Raw genomic sequence first — 19,765 nt, forward strand, 5'->3', positions numbered from 1 at the left:
CAGGCGCGCTGCTCTGTAGGGACCTGGGTCCTGTGGCCCCCACCCCGTGGCCTGGTGTCCCATTTGCGGTCAGCTCAGTTCACGCCCGTGCCGTGTCTCTGGGTCTGTTGAACTGCAGCAGTTGTTAGAACTCTGGCGGGGCCTTTGCACGCCCAGGTCACTTAGGGACACCTGCCAGGTGAGGAGAGCCTGTGTTCTCAGGCGCCCTTTAGTCCTCATATCAGGTCACGTGAGCAGAGGGGTTAAGTTTTTGGTTCCCCCCTCTCGGAGCCGGCCCGCCCCCCCCCCCCAATGGTGCTGTTGTTTTCGCAGAAGGAAATACCCATCTGAGGGTCGTCCCGGTGGGGGAACGCGTTGCCCCCTGCCCGAGTGATCTGGCGGGGTGGCACCTTCCCTGAGGCTTCCTGCTCTCGTCCCTTTGGTCCCATTTGAATTAAGGCCCATGAATCCTTCTTTGGTTCTTTCTGAAGTAACCGATTGCATTATCTGCAAGTACATCTGTGTTTTTTGCATGTTAAGTGCTTGTAATTTCCTTTACACACACACAGTCCTGTACTTGGAATCTCATGTGATTTAAAAACATAAATGCAGGACTCAGAGTTGGCTCTTGCCCCTGAGTGGTGCAGCGTGACTCTGGGTAGAGCTTTGTCAGGGAGAGGGGCTCCAGGACACAGAGTATAGTGCCGTCCTTGCCTGTCTTGTCTCTTTCTCTGACTCTCGTCTTCTGATCACCGCAGTCGGTTGTGGGGTTGCAGCGCCGATGGGTGGTCGAAGCAGCCAGCTCCCTTTCCTCAGCCTAGCTCCATCCCCACCGCTCCCTCCCACAAGACTCTCAGGCGCCCTTACTCTCCCAGGTAACGAGCTACCTGTTCCACTTCTCTGAGGTGTCACAATATTATTGCGCTTCCAAGGTCGCCTCAGGTCTCTGGGGAAGCCTCATCGCCGCCTCCGGCCGAGACCAGCAGGGCTAGAGCCTTGGTGAGAAGTGTGAGCAGGGGCGTGGCCTCGGCCAGACCTCTCGAGGACGCTCCTACGGTGCCCCCAGGAGAGGGGACCATTGCATCAACTGGCCACATCACCGACATCTGCGGTTGCAGCGCTCGGCCCCTGGAAGGGGCTCGGGCGACGCGTGCCGTCAGGGCTGCGACCGTGCGCGGTGTCCCCGGCCTTATGCTCGACCGCACAGGGCCGCTCCCTCCCAAACCTGCGGTCCTCAGCCCTGCTCTCAGTGGTGTGGCCCCGTGTCCTTCCTGATATCCCATCCTGATGTCCCGCATGTGCTGATAGCCTGAGGACTCAGATCCAGAAAGGCAGCCCCGAGAGGTGCGCTCCCCGTGACAGCCCATAAAGGGGGCCCAGCACCAGGCGGGAGAGCCGTGGGGTCCCCGCAGGCTCCTGGCCGAGTGCGACAGTGCTTTACAAAGGAGGCTCCGTGGGCTCCTACGGATTCGTGTTTGAGGGTCTCTTAGGTGCTGTTTATAAAGGTCCAAAGATCAGAGGCTCCCTTCCCTGGAGCCCTACGATTACATGAGCAGAGGACGGAGCAGTTCAGCTGCCTCTGTGCTGTGTGAGATGAGTTTGCACCTTCCGTGACAGGACAAGGGTCAAGACGAAACAAAAAAAAGAAGTCGTTACTTTTGAATGCCTCAGAGATAGCTTTTGCACAGAAGATTTACATTCTTACTTTATGTCCTCGACACAGCGAGACTGTATGTAGTAAACAAGTCAGCTAAGTGTTTTAACAGCATCTTCCTTTGGAAACTCTCCCAGTTCTGAAAGTAGCTTCTAAAGCGTGCAGAGACTCCTGTGGTGACTGTCCAGATGCGCAGGTTGGGGCACGGGCACGTCGACAGTGAGACGGCTGCGTCCTCAGTGTGAATAAAGCATGCCACTGCATTTGTCTTAAAGGTTACTCATGCCTCAACGTATCAGACCGGTTGATTGACCGTCTCCCAGTACACTGACCTGTGTGCCTTACTGGGCACCAAGCTTCACCCCCAGCCAGTCTTCCCATCCGGCCGCTGAGACCACCCTCCAGAGGACATCTGTTCCCAGAATCACCTTTTACACGTGTGTACAATGCTACAGCTAACGCTTCACAAACAACTATAACTTCTGTTAACCGTCGGAGGGAGAGAGAGTGGACCAGAGACCTTTACACTTAGAGAACCTATCGGTTACATAAAACGAAGAGGAAATCTGTATCTTTCTCTTTGCTCTTCGCCAAAACCCTATTGATTTCATGAGAAGGAACAATTATCCTCATTCCATACCTAGTATCTTTTCCCTACAAAATGACAAAGAAGAAGGTCTCGGAAGGCACACTTCCTGTCTCCAGCTTTTCTTTCCTTGGCCACCTGACCTCACGCATCTCCCCTCCTGCGCTGTGCATCCTTTCCGCAGGGTGAGGCCGGAGCCTTCTTCTGCCTCGGTGTTGGGTGCCCTGGCCTGACCTCAGGTCAGTGAGTATTGACCGATTGAGCAACTCTTCCTAATCTAAAGAACCCTGTGGAAACCTTTCTGGAGTCTAATCACAGTGTTTACAGACGCCTAGGACCTGGCCTTTAACCTAAGGGATTATACCTCCGAGCTAAAACAAGACAGAATGTGAGGGCAGGTGGCAGATTGGGGTTCACCCAACCAGGACTCTTCTAAGCAGAGCTGCTGCCTCCCCCTCGCTGTTCCCTTGTGCGTATTGCTTGTCGGGACCACGTCACCTGTGATTCCCTGATGACAGCATCCATGGGAGTGTCCTTTTTCCCTATGAAATGAGGGCTCACCGGTATTGATTTGAAAAAACGCAAACGCCAGAACGTGAAATGGCAAGGAAAGCAACATTGTCTGCTTCCCTTTAGAGGAAAAAAATGCTCTCTCTCACCTGGAGCTCACAGTTTCCACTTCATACCAAGGAGATGCTTCAAAGCTCAAGCTAGTGAGTCTAAAAGAAGTGTCCCCAGTAGATTGTGCCTGGCCGTGCACACGTTCTCCTAAATTGTAAGTCTGAGTTGGTTTATTAATTGAAAGTAAGAAAGAGGAACATTAACTGGCAGAATCCTATATTTTCCTATTTTAAAAAGAGGCTGCTATCATGCTAAAGTTACGTGAACCGAAATGAGGTATTTTAAGAAAGTTCAGGGTAGGAATAATGGGATGAACTATATGAAACCTAACATCTTCTGAAGCGACATGGAGAATAATATTGTGACATCCCTTAAAAGCTGAACGTCCCCCAGACTTCCTTCTGTCCATCCCTCCATCCTTCCTGTTTTGTTTTGTTTTGTTTTGTTTTTTTCCCTTTTGCATGGGCTATGTTACTCTTTTTTGGTTGTTGTGATTAAAAGTATTTTCAGGCATCTTTTTACATCTCGTATACATATTTTTTGTTTAAGTCATATTCAGCCTTTATTTATGAAAAACGGTGTACTGGCCAGATGTATAAATGCCTTTGCTCACACATAAGCTGGTGCTGTGCTGTTCTAGAAGGGGCCGGGGAGGGGAGCGGTCAGGGGGCCCCAGTGCTCCCCAGTCACGCTTTCTTCACGCTAAAGGGGTATATTGCCTCTTAGATAACGTTATGAACTTAGAAGGGGTTGAAATCTTGAATTCTGTTCAGGTTTTTGATTCCACTTCCTGCCAGCGTGAACATGAAGTCTTAGCTGTAAACGTGTTGAAGCTCACATTTCTTTTTGTTTGATGCCAGAGCCAGTCTTTGAGTTGGCGTGTGTTTTTGTGAGCTCTCCAAGTGCAGTTGGGGTGTCTGTGTTCTTTCATTCATCAGAAGAGAAGAGTGGGTTCTACCTGGGCCAGATTTGCAACCTGCAGATTGCAGGAGAGTGAATTCATCTCGCAGGGTGAATGCATTCAGATCTTGTACTCTCGCAGGACCCATCCGGCCTTAGAGAACACTCGGGTCGTTACAGCCTCCAGCCAGTAGAGGTCTGGCTACTCCAAGTGAGCACTGTTCAAATCTTGTCTTGTTCATCTGCCCAAACCTTTAAAAAAAAAAAAAGAAAAAAAGTGTGTGTGTTGAGGGGGAGGTTGGTAAACATTATTTGTTTTTAAGTTACAGGGAAGTTTCCTCTCAACAGAATGCACAGGGCTTGCTGAGTTGCCCTTAGGGGGGGGTTCCCACCAGTGGGTAACTGGTTTCAGTTACTTCTCTTTGGAAAAACAGAAAGGTCGCTCTTCTTTAGTCCTTAATAATGAATGTTGTTGGATGCTTACTTATATACAGCCAAGGATTCTTTTCATGTCCTTGGCAATTCTCAGTATAGCTCAGGACTGTCTGCAGATTAAATTAGACCAACTCATCCAACTTTTTTCTTGAATACTTTCTTGGAGCAAGTGACGTTTGTTCTTTTTGAGGGAAGGTGATGGTTTTTGTTCTTAGGATCTTCTGTCTGTTTCAGTGTACTTTTCAAACATCTAAAGGTCACTTGTTGATACACTGCGTTACACCAGAAGGCTGTTGAGGAGTTTTGCTTTACTTTGTGTTTTGCTGTGCTAAATGTCTGAAAGGACAACAGTTGACGTCACTTTTCTGTAAGGGACAAATATTTCTTGCTTTTTGGAGTGCTTTTAGATATTCATCTGGAAGTGTGACTCATCTTTATAAGATCTGCTTTCACTGTAAAACTCCCACTGTCCGCATCTAGAAGAATTTGGTTATTCAAGCAAATTCCTGGGTTAGATGGCATGAGAGGCTGTCAGGAGTCCGTTGGTGGATCTGGCTTCGAGTCATTTTCTACTCTGGGGTTTTATTTTATAGGTTTCTGATACTGGTAAGCATAACCCAACCTTCTGAGGTCATGCACTTTGCTCCTTTAAAATTTGTGTGTAATAACTAGCTTTCTTTTCATTTATTTGTACATTTGAGACCAGTAACAACCAAACCGCTTTTTTCCATCTTCAAGATACAAAAGTTATTTTTGCACGTCCATTACCTCGTGCATCGTCACCAGTTGTCACTCCTTGAGTTCCTGCATTCTCGTGGTTCTTCTTGTTTCCCACTGGCTCTTACTGAGTGCTGATGTCATGTGTTTGGGACCAGATCTGACAAGGAAGCTGTACAATTAAATTGTCCAGTGGTGGTACTCTTAACAAAAGATGTCTTCCTTATCATTCCAAATCACCTGAAGAAACTATAATTATGTCTTACTCCGTAAATTATTAGCAGTCGTTTTTACCTATACCTCAATTGTGTGCATGCGCCTTAATTTAAGAAATAAAATATGTTTGCTCTTCAGCATGCTGGAGTATGATACCGAGAACCTGAACTCGGAAGAAATCTACAGTTCTTTGCGTGGAGTGACAGAAGCCATCGAAAAGTTTAGTTTTCGAAGCCAGGAGGATCTGAACGAGCCCATTAAGAGAGACGGCAGGAAGGACTGTGAAGTCGTGAGTACCCGCGCGGCTAACAGGGCCATTCATCAGTGAGGGGGCGGCCACCGCCCATGCTGGGAGAGAGCTGTGTGGCCCTAAGGGACGGTCCTGAATGCTGACCGCGGGGATCACTGAACTCCAACATTATTTTTATCTCGTAGTCAGAATGGTATGATTTTAAGAGGCCCAAGGCAACTTTACGAAATTGCAGTAGCCCTCGGCTATCTTGGTGAAGAATGTTAAATGCCCTTTTTCTCAGCTGGCTTTCGTTTATCCTGGACACGTTTTTGTTCCTCTGATATGATAAAAACAGTGAGCCTGCGCCCGACGCCAGCGTGGCTCTCCGGGAGCTGCAGCCTCCTGCAGAGGGGCAGAGTGGCGCAGGACAGATCTGCAGAGGGGCCGGTGTCACCCTCTGAGCACGGAGGCCACGCGGTCACGAGGCACTTGTCGGGTCAAGTAGGAGGTTGTCGTCTGAGAGGGGCCTGTGAGAAGGCAGAGGGATGGGGGTGGGCACGGGGGGTGGGAGAGGGTGGGCGTGCCCTGGTGTTGGGGAGGCCCTGGGAAGAGAAGGGCGCTCACACCGGGGGGTGCACAGCCATCGTCCAGACTACTCTGGGGTCCCTGAAGGATCTGAAGGGTCTTTTAACCGGGGAAGTGGCATGGTCCCTCGCACGTCTGAGGACGATCGCTGTCACTCTGCCGTGGGGAGTGACCCCGGAGGGAGCTGGGTCGGGTAGTGCGTGAGCAGAAGCAGGAGAGCCGGGGTGTCCGGCAAGGACTGTTGAGGAAGTGCTGCTGCACCTCAGTGAGGTGATGTCACGGGGAGAGAAGGCGACGTGGACCCCTGTGGAGCGTAGTGAGACGTCCAAGCAGGCACAGCCACGGGCCTTCGGGTGCGCCGGCCTGGACTTGAGGCTGGCGATTTGGGCTGCAGGTGGAGGTTTGAGAGACACTGACTGGATGCTTGATGGTAACTAAAGAAACGTAAGTGAAATCAGCCAAGTGAGGGTAAGGGCAGAGTCCTCAGGGGCACCACCACTAAGGGGAAGGCAGAAGAAGCGGGTCAAGCAGGACTAAAGAGCCAGGAGAATGCGGCGGCCTGGATTTGAGGGGAGCTTTCGGGAAGGGCGTTCCAGCCAAAGGGCTCTCGAGTCGGATGTGGACTGAAAGGGCTCCGCTGGATCTTTTTTTTACTGTCTGCATTAAATAGTCTATTTTAATCTAGAATATTTAAACCACACAGTTACTCACCGGTGTTTTGATGTAGGGCCAAGACCTTTTCTTTGAGATTGGGCCCCCCTCTGGACTTCCGTCTTCTTTTTCTTAAATAGCTTTTAGACCTAATCACAGTCTGCAGTTTCCAGGGTTAGTTTCTCCAGGAGCCCATTGGGTGTTGTGAGCAGAGCTGGGAGTGGACATGAGGTCATGGTGGGCCGAGGGCCGACTCGAGCACAGCCTGGAGCGAGGAGGGGCCGACGGCAGGTGTGCGGTGGGAGAGACGCGGCCCGTGTGGAGAGAAAGGTGTTGGCTCTGCAGTGGCAGCAGTGGACGATTCATGGACACGGGTCCTTAAGGACGTGGGGAGGTGGCGAGACGGGGGCCCTGGGGGAGCGGGTTGGCCTTAGCCAGGAAGGAGGGGAGCGGGCCTGTGGGAGCAGGAATTGGAGGGTGTCCACGCTGGCAGCTCTGCTGTCCACGGGCGGCGCTTGTGCTGAGGAGACGGGAGAGGCTTCTAAAGTGCACACGAGGAACTTGGGGTTGGGTGTGGTTCTGATCAGGGAAGCAGAAGTCCTGCCAGGAACAGCAGAGGCCCCAGGAGAAGCTGGGTGACGGAGGTATAGAGCCAGCACGTAAAGAAAAGAAGGAAGAAAAAGCATCTTTAGCGAGAGCCACCATGAACGCTTCGGGGTGCATCTTTCTGTTCCCTTAGGTGTACCTGCGCGTGTCTGTATGTGCAGGGGCGTATGGAGCGTGTTCTTTAAGGTAAAGGTGACTTCACAGGGCGCCTCCTGTTTGGTGTAGTCTTTCCTGTGCCTTCTTGCGGCTGGATGATAGTTCAGCGTAAGGGTATGTGCCGTAGTCATGTCCTCGGTGCCCTATTTGGGAACGTTTAAGTTGTTTCCAACTTTACAAAGTATGAAAGAACACCGTGCCAGATGTTGAAAGGAGTGGGGAGAAGGTGGAGAGAGCAGGCCCGTATGAGGATGGGGAAGAGGGGGGCCGGGAGGGGCTGCGGGACTGGGAGGGGGTGGCAGACGGGGCGCTGACAGGTCGCGGCTCAGAGGGGCGGGGAGGGGAAAAGGAAGCGTTGAGGAAGTCCAAAGTCAGCATCTTCGCCACTCGTCACCAAACGTTAGCTAAGAAGCTGCTATAAAACTGCACTAAATGTGCAAGAGTTAGGCACCAGTGTCTCTCTGCTCAAGCTTGACCAGCGGGCCCAGTCTGGTCAGATGGAGTCCGTCAGGGCGCAGGTCACACCCAGGGGGAAGGTGGGTCACACAGGCAGAGACGGACACAAACGTGTGCGTGCATCCAGCCTTCCAGGCAGTTACAGAAATCCCACAGGCAGATTCTGAGGTTCCATTTCTTTGTTTCAAGTAGAAATTAGAGCACTTGATGCCAGCAGGGACATCAGGAACGAGTGTAGTACTGATGGCCTGGAAAATTGATACGACTCTTTTGGAGCTTAGTGAAAAGTTGTATTCAGCAAAAGTGATTTTAAGTTTCATATCCTTTATCCAGAAATCTAAATTTTGGCAATCTGTGCCGAACAACAAACTTGACAGAAGGAAAGAAAGACGTTATTTACACAAAGTAGCTTATTTCAGCATTATTTATAATAGAAAGAAACAAAAACATTAAGGAAAACACAGAAGGGGAATCATGCAGTAAATCTTATTAAAACACAAGAAATAGTGGTGCGATTAAACATTACGGCTGCAAAATTTTTATTTACATGGGACATGCTGATCCTTTGAGGAAAGCAGAATATATGATGCTCTGTGCACTGTGATTGCCACTCTGTAAAGCCTGCATGAGACGAAGACTGGGGTAGTGTAACAGACCAAGTTAAGAAAGTACGGTGTTGTTGTTAAAAGTGGTTAGTATTAGGAGTTTAGTTTCCTTTTTTTCTTTTTTTTAATAGATTATTTTATTTTATTTTATTTTATTTATTTTTGGCCACGTTGGGTTTTCACTGCTGCATGCAGGCTTTCTGTAGTTGCGGCGAGCGGGGACTACTCTTCGTTGCTGTGCACGGGCTTCTCATTGCAGTGGCTTCTCTTGTTGCGGAGCACAGGCTCCAGGCGCACAGGCTTCAGTAGTTGTGGCTCACGGGCCCTAGAGCGCAGGCTCAGTAGTTGTGGCACGTGGGCTCGGTAGTTGTGGCTTGTGGGCTCTAGAGCGCAGGCTCAGTAGTTGTGGTGCACGGGCTTAGTTGCTCTGTGGCATGTGGGGTCTTCCTGGACCAGGGCTCCAACCCATGTCCCCTGCATTGGCAGGCAGATTCTTAACCACTGCACCACCAGGGAAGCCCTAGCTTTCTTTTTTAAATGTCTGAAGTTTTTAAACCCTTTCTCCTTTTATAAATAATCTTTTCATTATATTAATCATGTATGTTTTACTTTTAGAAGAGAGTTACAAAGAGAAAAAAATTAAAATCATCCATGAATCATCTTATACCAAGAGAAAACCCCTGTTAGGTCTTATTTTGTTCATGTCTGTACACATACAATATATTCTTTTATATCCTAACAGGTATATTAGGACAAAATCTTCCGGGTGGGATGTGTAAGAACCAGACGCATCCCAGCGGTTCCACTAGGTGTATATCCAAAGGAATTGAAAGAAGGGACTTGAACAGATGTTTGCACACCAGTGTTCAGAGCGGTGTTAGGCACAGTAGCCCAAAGGCGGAAGCAGCCCAAGTGTCCATCAACAAATAAATGGATAAACAAAACATAATATGCACATGCAATAGAATATTATTCAGCCATAAGAAGGAATGTAATACTGACAACGTTACAACGTGAATGGACCTTGAAAACATTATGCTAAGTGAAATAAGCCAGACGCAGAAAGACAAACACTGTGTGATTCCATTTATATGAGGTCCCTAGAGCAGTCAAATTCATAGAGACAGAAAGTAGAACAGAGGTTACCAGGTCTGGAAGGGGCAGGGAGTTATTATTTAATAGGTACAGAGTTTCAGTTGGGGAAGATGAAAAAGTTTTGCCCAAAATATAACGTAGTGGTAATGGTTACACAACATTGTGAACGTATTTAATGTCACTGGATTATACACATATGAATTACATGATTGAATTTTAACATACATATATAAAACTACAATAAAAACCCCACAAAGGCATAAGCGTGGGTGACAGCGGTGCACCTTGTCAGCAGCACGAGTAAAAAGTGCCACAGGGCTCACCAGGGTGGTCTGGCTGCCTGGAAATGGTTCCCCCACGGTCCTATAGTCACGTGTCTGAGATGAGGAGAGTGACCGTTTCGCTCTGTCCCCTGCAGTCAGCCACACTTGCTCTGTTCCCTGCAAAGGGGGCCAGACAGGCCAGTGTGCGCAGAAGAAAGGACCTCGGGGAGAGAAGGGGGTCAGAAACATGACATGAGGGCCAGGGGGCCCAGAGGTTTAACTAGTTGAAGACAAAACTCAGTGCATATCAGGAAAGACATTTTCAGAAAATATTAAAGACCTGTTCTTTGACCAGTGTAAAGACCAGCTCTGAGAGTCAGAAATCCCCAAAGGAAAAGCCATCTGCCTGGGGGATGTCAAGTTCTCCATAGTGAGACGTTTCACCACTTGAGGGGAATATAGCAGGGGACTCGTGGGTGGTGGGACCACTGTAGGTCTCGAGAGGGTCTTCGGGGGAGCATTTGTCCATGGCGTTGTGTCAGGGTGTCAGTGAGAAAACCCGTCCTGTCGGTGGTGAAGGCAGTTGGCTGGGGTGTGGGCACCTGAGGTTCCTGGGGAACTGGGGGTGCCAGGTGTGCAGGCTGCCTTCTCAGGGGCTCCTCAGAATTTCACGTCACTAATCTGTCAAAAATGAGTCAAATTAGTCAGCAAATGCAAAGTAAAACAGGCATTCCTTGTAAACTAATGAATGAATAGATGAGAACATCAGCGTGTTCTGTCCCCTCTGAGGTAGCTTATGAGCTAGGTATTTACAAATGGAGGCACTAACCACCGTCCTTTTGTCAGTGGCCAGACTTCCAGTGAGAAATCTCTGGCTCTCCTAATAATTCTGAAGATTTAAAGGAAAGGTTTGAGACAAGCACTGGAAAGGAACTGACAGTGTGCTGTGCCCCAGGTGTCCCGTGACGGTGGCATCACCTCCCCCGCCACCGAGGGCCGGGGCGGCAGCGACGCAGTGGAAGGAGGCCGGACGGCTCTGGACAACAAGACCTCCCTCCTCAACACCCAGCCCCCGCGCGCCTTCCCGGGGCCACGGGCGCGGGACTACAGCCCCTACCCCTACTCGGACACCATCAGCACCTACGACAAGACGGCCCTGAAGGAGGCCGTGTTCGACGACGACATGGAGCAGCTGCGAGACGGTCTGTCTCTCCCGGTGCCACTCCCCCCCTCCCACCCCACCCCCACCCCCACCTCCCCCCCTCCCCACCCCCCAACCAGGGCAGCTCCGGGCACGCGAGGGTGGACTGGAGGCCTGCTCTGCTCAGTCGTCTGTGCGCCTGGGCGCGGGGGCACACAGAGGACCCACGGGGAAGGCCTTGCGAGGAACCACGACCCGGGCGGCGGTGAGAGCGGGGCCTGGGTGCAGCCTCCGGTGTGCGCTTTCCCGTCCCACGCTGTGGCCGGGAGGCCCGGAGCCCTGCTGGGTGACTTCCCGCTGCTCTCTCAGCAGCATTTGAGCCAGGTCTCCCGAGCTGCTTGTGTCACCTTCAGTCCTGTAGGTGGGGAGGGGATCTAACCTGCCCTTGGCACCTGCGTGGCATGTGCTGGCTGCTGAGACAGGGATCATTCCCATCGTACAGGTTAGGAAACCGAGGTCCAGAAAGGTGAAGTTATTGCGCCAAGTATAATAACACACTTGATACGGAGCAGAACTGGTCTGGGTTTTTTTCTGACTCTTGTGTTAAGACCAGTGTCCATTACTGAGTAACAAGTGAGTGAGTACACATTGCTATGAAGTATTTTTATCAGGAAGTTATTTTTTTCTCTTTTCACCTCACTGGCGTGTTCATGTGTTTTGGTTTATTTCAACTTAATAATTAAGTTAAAAAATCTTATATATGTATACTTTGTTTCCAAGCCTGCTATGTTATGTTGTTTTCAATTTTGAATGAAGAATTAGATTAGAACCTTAAATCAGAATTCTAAGCAGTTAGCATTCAGTGAAGGCCTGCTGTGTGTCGCAAAGGCTGTGGCTTGCCAGGGCTGGCTGTGCAGGGAAACAAGACGCGGCCCCCGGCCCCAGAGCGCCAGGCCCACCAGGGGAAACAGGCTCATCGTGGTGGCAGACGTAGCAGCGAGGGCCGCGTTAGCGGTGGCTGCTGGATCCAGGGGAACACGGAAGGAAGAAAGCTGCGTTCTCGGTGGATCAGGCAGTGACGGGAGCCTAGGACAGAAGGGAAGGCCTTCCACGGTCTGAAAGCACAAGTAGCTTCAGGGGCTTGAGCGCGTGACCGCTTGGCTGTTGATTGCTACTTGCTGGTGGGGAGCAGGTCGGTCTGTACCCAGCCGTCCGTCTGCTGAGCAGGAGGCTGGTGGTGGAGGGTTGACTTGGACTTGCGCTGCCTAGGAGTTGTGGACCGTTGCCTTTCTCTGCTCATAGAGCTGGCACAGCGTTTAACTTACCCAGTTGTTGGTCTTGTTTAAGACAGACTGGAGATTGGGATGTTGGCTGTAATTTGTCCACCAACCGTATGCTAAAAGGCTTAAAGGAAAAGGTAGGATGGCAGGGGCGGAGTTGAGAGGGTTCTTGAAGACGTCACCTTTCTGATTCTTAGAAGCTAAAGAAATATGTGAGTACAAATTTAGGTTCCTAATGATCTGTCTTTGTTTTTTCATCCTTTCTACTTAAAGTGAATATTCAGAGTTGAGGTCTCTTAAAACAGGGGTCCCCACCCCCCGGGCCGTGGACCGGTACCAGTCCGCGGCCTGTTAGGAACCGGGCCGCACAGCAGGAGGCGAATGGCGGGCGAGTGAGCGAAGCTCCGTCTGCCGCTCCCCATCGCTCACATGACCGCCTGAACCATCCCCTCCCACCCCCCCCCCCCCCCCCCGCCCCGGTCCGTGGAGAAACTGTCTTCCACGAAACCGGTCCCCGGTGCCAAAAAGGTTGGGGACTGCTGTCTTAAAAGAACATGGAAAGAGAAAGGATATGCCCCTCTGCCATATAAACCACAGCCAAGTCCGCGCAAGCAGTTACGCTACCTGATGTTGGCAGGCCTGGCGGTCTGTGAATGGACAGTCCGTGGGTAGCCTAGACACCGCGATCCGTGTTTGTTTACACTCTGGACGCTCAAGAAGGGAATGGGGATGAGTGGATCAGACACGGTGGTGGAGGGCCTGGAGGAAACTGCGCCCAGCGGGTCTGAGAGTAGTGAGGGTGTTCCTGGCAGGGCCTGGCTGAGGACGGTTGCAGGGAGCAGAGTTGGGAGGAAGACGATGCAGGAGGGGCTTTGGGGGGGTTCCTCCTCTTTGTCTGAAATAGGAGGGAAAGAGGCCGGTCAGGTCGGGAAGGGCACTGCGTGTTGGTCCCGGAGGACTAGACACCTGTTCTCACCCGTTTTCACAGTTTACCTGGCGAGGTGACCTGCTGGGGGTGTGACGTGAGGCCGGCGCCCAGCGCAGGCCGCGGGCCTGTGGGGACCTCCTGGAGTCAGGAGGGCGGGGGTGCTGAGCATCTGTCTTGTGTCCCCCAAGTGCCCATTGACCACTCGGACCTGGTGGCGGACCTCCTGAAAGAGCTGTCCAACCACAACGAGCGGGTGGAGGAGCGCAAGGGCGCCCTGCTGGAGCTGCTCAAGATCGCACGCGAGGACAGCCTGGGCGTCTGGGAGGAGCACTTCAAGACTGTCCTGCTGCTGCTGCTGGAGACGCTGGGGGACAAGGATGTGAGCGGCCCCCCTGCCCCTCCCCCCTCTCTCCCCCCTACCCCTCCATCCTCCCCTCTCGCTCTCCCTCCTCTCTCCCCTTCCCCCTCCCTCCCCTCCCTCCCCTCTCTCTCCGCCCTCCCTCCCCCTCCCTCCCCCTCCCTCCCCTCTCTCTCCCCCCTCCCTCCCCCTCCCCTCCTGGGTGGCCAGGCCTGGGCCCACAGCTCCCCTCCGTTCCTGTGCTGTGCTTCCTGTTGGCACCAAGACGGCTTTCAGGTTTTCTGGCCCCAGTCAGTTAGCGGAGACAGGCCCCACCCTGGCCTCCACGCAGGTTTTTCTGTAATTGGGTTTGTAGTCGTTGAGGGAGACGTGCTCCCTCTTTGGTCCTTTTCACAAAATTTCTCAAGACTTTTCTAGTGTAGAATGTGGCTTGTTTTTTTACGATGGGGTTTTCTTCCTTAGGAGTTTTATTTATGCTTCACGTGCAGTTGAGAAATCAGGCTCATTTTTGGGAGGCCATACTAAACCCTACTAAACGCGCCTTCCCTGGGGCTCTGTGTTGGTTCACCCCTGCATTGTTAACAGTTCCAGCGACAGGTCCCAGAAGCAGAGATCATTACTGTTTTCTGTGATCGTCCATTGTTATTTTTAAAGGAGAAAGCCGTCTCCACGCGGTGACACTTGCATGTGACTCCTCGAGGGGCGAGTACCCTGATCAGAGGCCCACCTCCCCCCGCCCACGGTGCGGCCACTCCCTTGTGCGTGTGGCAGCAGGAATAAATGTTAGGACTTCCCTGGATTAAAGTCTGGAAGTAAAACTCCATCTCTGTGCTCCGGGCTTCGTGTAGGTCAGCAGAAGCACAAGTACAGTAAGTGTGGTGAACAGCTCAAGGGGTAGGACCAGACAGATTTCGAGCAAGTTGGGCACGGCCCAGGGCAGAGGTCGTGCCCGGGTCACGTTGATGGTGACCTTAATGGAAGACAGGTGAGCAGAGGCTGGCAAATGACACGGAGACTCCAGTTGCTGTCTGGTGTGTAGGGACGCATGGTTTGGTGTGGGGTGAATCAAGGTAGACGAACGGCGATGAAAGACCTGTATTCGCTTTTCTTCAGACAAAGTACCTGTTGGCCCCTGAAGCACTTCTAGTGGTTGGCTCTGTCAGGAGGAGAAACGATGTCACGGAGAGGGCAGGGGACGGCGTGTGAGCCTGTGGCTGGTGCGGGTGAGCGGCAGAGAGTCAGGATGTTCTGTTGGGTGAAAACCCCATTCTCTGTTGTTGAGATTAGGGGTCTGTTTGGAATGGCTTTCCTCCAGACGCATGACTCGGGCCTCAAGCAGCTGGAGTTCTGTACACGTTCCCCTCCCCCATGACCTGCTCAGTAGAAGGTCAGGAATATCGGCAGGTCTCCCACTGACCTGAGAGAGTCCACTGTCTGACAGGTCGCGTCGATGAAACGTGTAGGTGCCCTTTACGTGTAGGTGTCCTTTTACACAGTTTACAGATACACACCTGAGCCTCAGAAAATCTAGAGCCGCCCCCCCGGGAGACTGATAATGCACTTACCAGTCGTCCGCATTGGTCTCGTTCAGGAAGCCTTCCTGGGGTCCCTCTCAGGTGCCGGGTCCCGGGATGTCCCCGCAGGCACAGCGCCCGCCCTCGTGGAGCCGGCCGTCCGGGAGCCTCCATCCAGGAAGCCTGGCGTCCGTGTCGCGGTGCCTGCGGGGCGCCAGGGACCCAGGCCTGGGAGCCGGTCTCGGGGCCCCGCTGGCCATGTGCGCAGGGAGGCGCCGCGTGGCGTTTGCTGACGTCCGTCTCTCCTCTGCCCCAGCACTCCATCCGCGCCCTGGCACTCAGGGTGCTGCGGGAGACCTTGAGAAGCCAGCCAGCAAGGTTTAAACACTACGCGGAGCTGACGATCATGAAGACGCTGGAAGCCCACAAAGACTCCCACAAGGAGGTGAGCCAGCCTCCGGCGCACAGCCCTGCCGCCGCGGGGTCTGAGCAGCGCTGCGGGCCCGGCGCCCCGCAGGTCCCCGGCGGCAGGGCTCTCCGAGCCTCGTCCGGGCGGGTCTGCCCTTTCCCCTGCGGTCAGGGTGGGGATGGAGACGCGCGAGCCTCGCTCTGGGCCCTCGGCCAGGCTCCCTCACCCGCAGGGCCCCGCTCTCCTCGGGGGGCTGTCACCCCACGCCGCCCGCGGGAGAGCTAGGTGAGGCCGGCGCGTGCGGGCGGGCGCCCCCCACGGGCCCGCAGGACTGGAGGCGGCCCGCCCGCTCTGGGGGCTCCCAGCTCCTCGGGCTCCCGTCACGGGGCAGGGAGGGCGCGGTTCTGGGCCCGACGCGTGTGCACACAGAGGACAGTCATTGCGTCCTCGTCCAGTCGCTTGCTGGACTGTCCCGGGGCCTGCCGCCCGCGGTCCTCTGCGTATCGAGAGATGGGGGGTGGGGTGGGCGGAGCGTCCTAAAGGGACATGGTTTCAGGGACACCTGCCAGTAAAAGGCACTGTGGCAAACAACCGTCTAGTTCCAGGTGTGGAAAACTTAACATGGCGAAACAGTGGGTTTGACCCCGAAGTGAGACATAAGCACGTGTCAGTTGAATCTTTTGGCTCCCGTGTGACTCTTGCGAGCACAGCCATGGATTAAAGGAACTGTGATTAGAGCAGTTCTTATCTTCACAGCGAGCGAGAATCGGACCCTGAATCGTAGCCTTTTCCTCTGTTCAGCAGTTACGTGGCTACTGAACAGAGACCCGGTCTGGCCCCCTCAGGTTCCCACCACGACTGCAGGCTCAGCGAGGTTGAGGGCGTCCCTCTGTCCAGGCATCTCTCCACCCAGCAGCCCTAGTGCCACACAAGTGCATGAGTGACGGGTGTGTGTGCAAACCACTCACTCACACTTCCGGGATCCAGCTTGGTTGCCTGGTGGTGACAACACCCACTCATGTTCGAACAAAACGCTTCCCACTTCAGATAACTCATTTGAAAAGTGTGAGGACCAGGTAAGCTAACAGTAGTTACCATAATTATTCCCGGGTGAGGAAGAGGGTCCAGGAGGTCCCGTCCTTTGTCAGGTGATGCACACGTGGCAGTTCCTGGCAGAACCAAGATGTGAACCAGGTCGTGTGTCTTTTAAGGGGCAACTGGTCTGTGCTCTTTTTTTTTTTTTTTTTTTTTTTTACCATGATAGCTTCTCCTTAATGAGAATACATGATGAAAAAAACAACATGAAGTGGCTGTTCTTTTACATACATACAATGTCAGTTGTTTTCAGAGGGGAGGACATATTGAGACTGTGACACTGAGGTGAAACAAAGCCACCTGCACGGTGTGGCAGTCACTAGCTGTCCCCTGGGCAGACGTCTGTCTTTACAGTGGCCGTCCTGATCGTAACCTTCAGGACTTGGATGGTGGACCTGGAGAAGTATACGTTACCAGAAGTTGCTCTTTACGTGAGGGATCTTGTTGTTTTCCCCTGCAAAACGAGAGACTGGGGAGAGAAAGTTCTTAGCTGTGAAGTCCTTTAGGTTGCGTAAGGGACGCAAGCAGAAAATACCTGCTGCTTAAAGCAAACGTAGCAGCACTCGGTTGCCATGGAATTCTTGTAACCCAAGGGTCTCCACGCTGCTGTCGCTGACTTCCTGATAAGCAGGTGGAGGAAACACTGTGCTCTGAAATGAGTGCGGTTACTGGCAGGCCTCCCCTGCTTTGCATGCTTTCAGACTCACCTTGACTTGGTGCCCTTGTCGTTTTCCTTATGAAACTTCACACTGTCACTTTGCCAGAAGCTTCTAACTTGGGCACCTGTATGTTTGGGTGTTCGGTATGGTTTTTGTTTTTGTTTTTCTTTTCCTTTAAAACTCTTCTATGTGGTCTCTCTCCGGCTTTGCCAATCCGCTTTTGTTTTTAGGCCGGATCGTTAGACGCGCAGGGTCTGTCTGGTAGCCGTTGTGCTGGCATATCCCACACGGTATGTCTCTAGTCGCTACGTTTTCTCGTCAGCACATTCAAACATCATTCCCACATTTATTGACTGGAAAGGAGCCGAAGTGTTTTTAGACCCGGTTACTAGTCAGACAGGGGCCAGTCTCTCTTCCCGTCTGATTGGCACTCCCAAAGTGTGCTCCTCCCGGCGACAGCTCTGGGAGCCTCCTTCTCGTTACAGCTAGTTGGTTTTGTGTTCACAGGCAAAACCCAGGCTTCAGCAGATGAAGGAGGTGGACCGGCAGGTGGACACAGAGCGGCTGTGAGAGCCCTTGTCACCAGACATGTCCTTCCTTGGCCACTGTGGCAGGGGCCCCGCCAGCGTGCGCACTGTAGTTCTGGCTGCGGGGCTGTAGCAATGAAGCACTTCTTGAAATGCAGTTTCTATAAGCTGAAAGGTGTCCTAAGGCCCGTAGGGAAGATGCATAAAGCAGGGCTGAGGATAAGATGGCTTGTTTGTCACCCGATAAGCCAGGGACTGTGTTCCCAGGGTCTTTAACAGGAGCTATGAGTGCAAAACACTGTTGTCACACGCTGAAATGTGCCAGGCACTAAATCTGTCTCAGGCATCGTTCATCATAAGCTAACAGAGATGTTTTACAATAAGCAAGATAGAGGATTCGGGTACCGGTTTAGAGTTTTTATTTAAAAAGTTGGTATTGGGACTTCCCTGGCAGTCCAGTGGTTCGGACTCAGCGCTTTCACTGCCGAGGGCCTGGGTTTGATCCCTGGTCGGGGAACTAAGATCCCACAAACCTCACAGCGTGGCCCAAAAAGTAATTAAATAAATAATTAAAAGTTGGTGTTTGTCAGGTTAGACAGTTTTCATATTTCCTATTTGAATAAGTAAATCTCTTTCATTGTCTAGCTCCTTATTTTTATCTTTTTAGTAAATAAAATTTGCTATTGAGTTTCAGTAGCTCATTAATGAAGTTACTATGGTATACCGTAGTGTTAGCTTTTAGCAAACATCCGAAGGGGCGAAGGCCTTGATAGTGACCTTTTAAAATCTTACGCCCCCTTTCTGTTTTTCAAGAAACTACTCCATTAATGTTAACACTTCTCCCCTTATTTTTTTTTTTTTTTTTTTTTTTTTTTTTTTGGCAGGAAAGAGCCATGATCGTATCTGAATTTTTTTTTTTCTTTCTTTCTTTCTTTCTTTATTTATTTATTTATCTATTTTTGGCTGTGTTGGGTCTTCGGTTCGTGCGAGGGCTTTCTCCAGTTGCGGCAAGTGGGGGCCACTCTTCATCGCGGTGCGGGGACCGCTCTTCATCGCGGTGCGCGGGCCTTTCTCTATCGCGGCCCCTCCCGTCGCGGAGCACAGGCTCCAGACGCGCAGGCTCAGTAGTTGTGGCTCACGGGCCCAGCTGCTCCGCGGCATGTGGGATCTTCCCAGACCAGGGCTCGAACCCGTGTCCCCTGCATTAGCAGGCAGATTCTCAACCACTGCGCCACCAGGGAAGCCCAATGTTAACACTTCTTATCTGAGAACTTGAAATCCGTTTGTTGGGGCTGGTACAGAATCTCTCCTTCAATGATTATGAGAAGATTTAGAGCTAAGAAGAGCACTGATACTTCGCATGCGATTCTGGGGTCAGTGGGAGCACGAATCTAGAGGGGAAAGCCTGGTTTTCGGTCCAGCATCCGACCTCCAGCCCAGCTGTCAGTTTGATCCCTGCTGTCTAAGCCTGTGTAGCGTGGCCGCCTCGAGAATCGGATGCGGGACATGGAAGCATGCTTCTAACACCGTCAGGCACTGTACCAGTATTGCTACGTAAAGCCGTCTTCAGACATCCGTACCGTCTCAGAGGCACTCGTTTCAGTAGCTGCTGCTCCCAGGCACCGCGGCTTACACGCGGTACCCAGAGTGCTGGGCTCCTTGCTCGACGTTCTGTTTAAACTTGAGAGAAGCACCAACTCTGTTTCTTTGAAGATGTTCTATACTTGAGACTCTTTGCTGACTTCGGCCACGTTAATGAATATTCCATTATATTTTCCTATTAAAAAGAGGAAAATATCAGCTTCGTTTTATGTCACTCCAGGGGGTCACCAGACGTTTCTTGCCCCACAGCAGTCTTGGTGTTTAAGGCATCAGAATCCAGCCTCAGGTGGTTTGGCTTGTTTGGGGAAGTTTGAGTCTCAGGTAAATATAAAACAACCACTGTTATGTCTCCCGGCGTTTTATTTTGAAATCATTTCTAATTAATTTTATGTTTTATGATTGCAAGGAATTAAAAAAGGAAAGCCAGACTAAATTTATTTTAAAAATAGAACTTTTCGGGGACCTCTTGGCAAATATCACAGTCTGAGCAAAGCA

General features: G+C 51.8%; 1 protein-coding gene across 2 annotated transcripts in view; it reads left to right on the forward strand.

The window, feature by feature from the left end:
- CLASP1 (cytoplasmic linker associated protein 1) overlaps positions 1 to 19,765 on the forward strand; it is a 264,971-nt gene that overhangs the window by 221,704 nt on the left and 23,502 nt on the right. For both annotated transcript variants that reach the window (XM_057550862.1, XM_057550863.1), the window contains 4 exons: positions 5,247 to 5,397; positions 10,713 to 10,959; positions 13,295 to 13,485; positions 15,295 to 15,423. In XM_057550862.1, coding sequence (XP_057406845.1) covers positions 5,247 to 5,397; positions 10,713 to 10,959; positions 13,295 to 13,485; positions 15,295 to 15,423 — 718 coding nt within the window. The remainder of the gene's footprint in view (positions 1 to 5,246; positions 5,398 to 10,712; positions 10,960 to 13,294; positions 13,486 to 15,294; positions 15,424 to 19,765) is intronic.

This window comes from Balaenoptera acutorostrata, chromosome 8 (assembly GCF_949987535.1).
Source record: "Balaenoptera acutorostrata chromosome 8, mBalAcu1.1, whole genome shotgun sequence".
NCBI lineage: Eukaryota > Metazoa > Chordata > Mammalia > Artiodactyla > Balaenopteridae > Balaenoptera > Balaenoptera acutorostrata.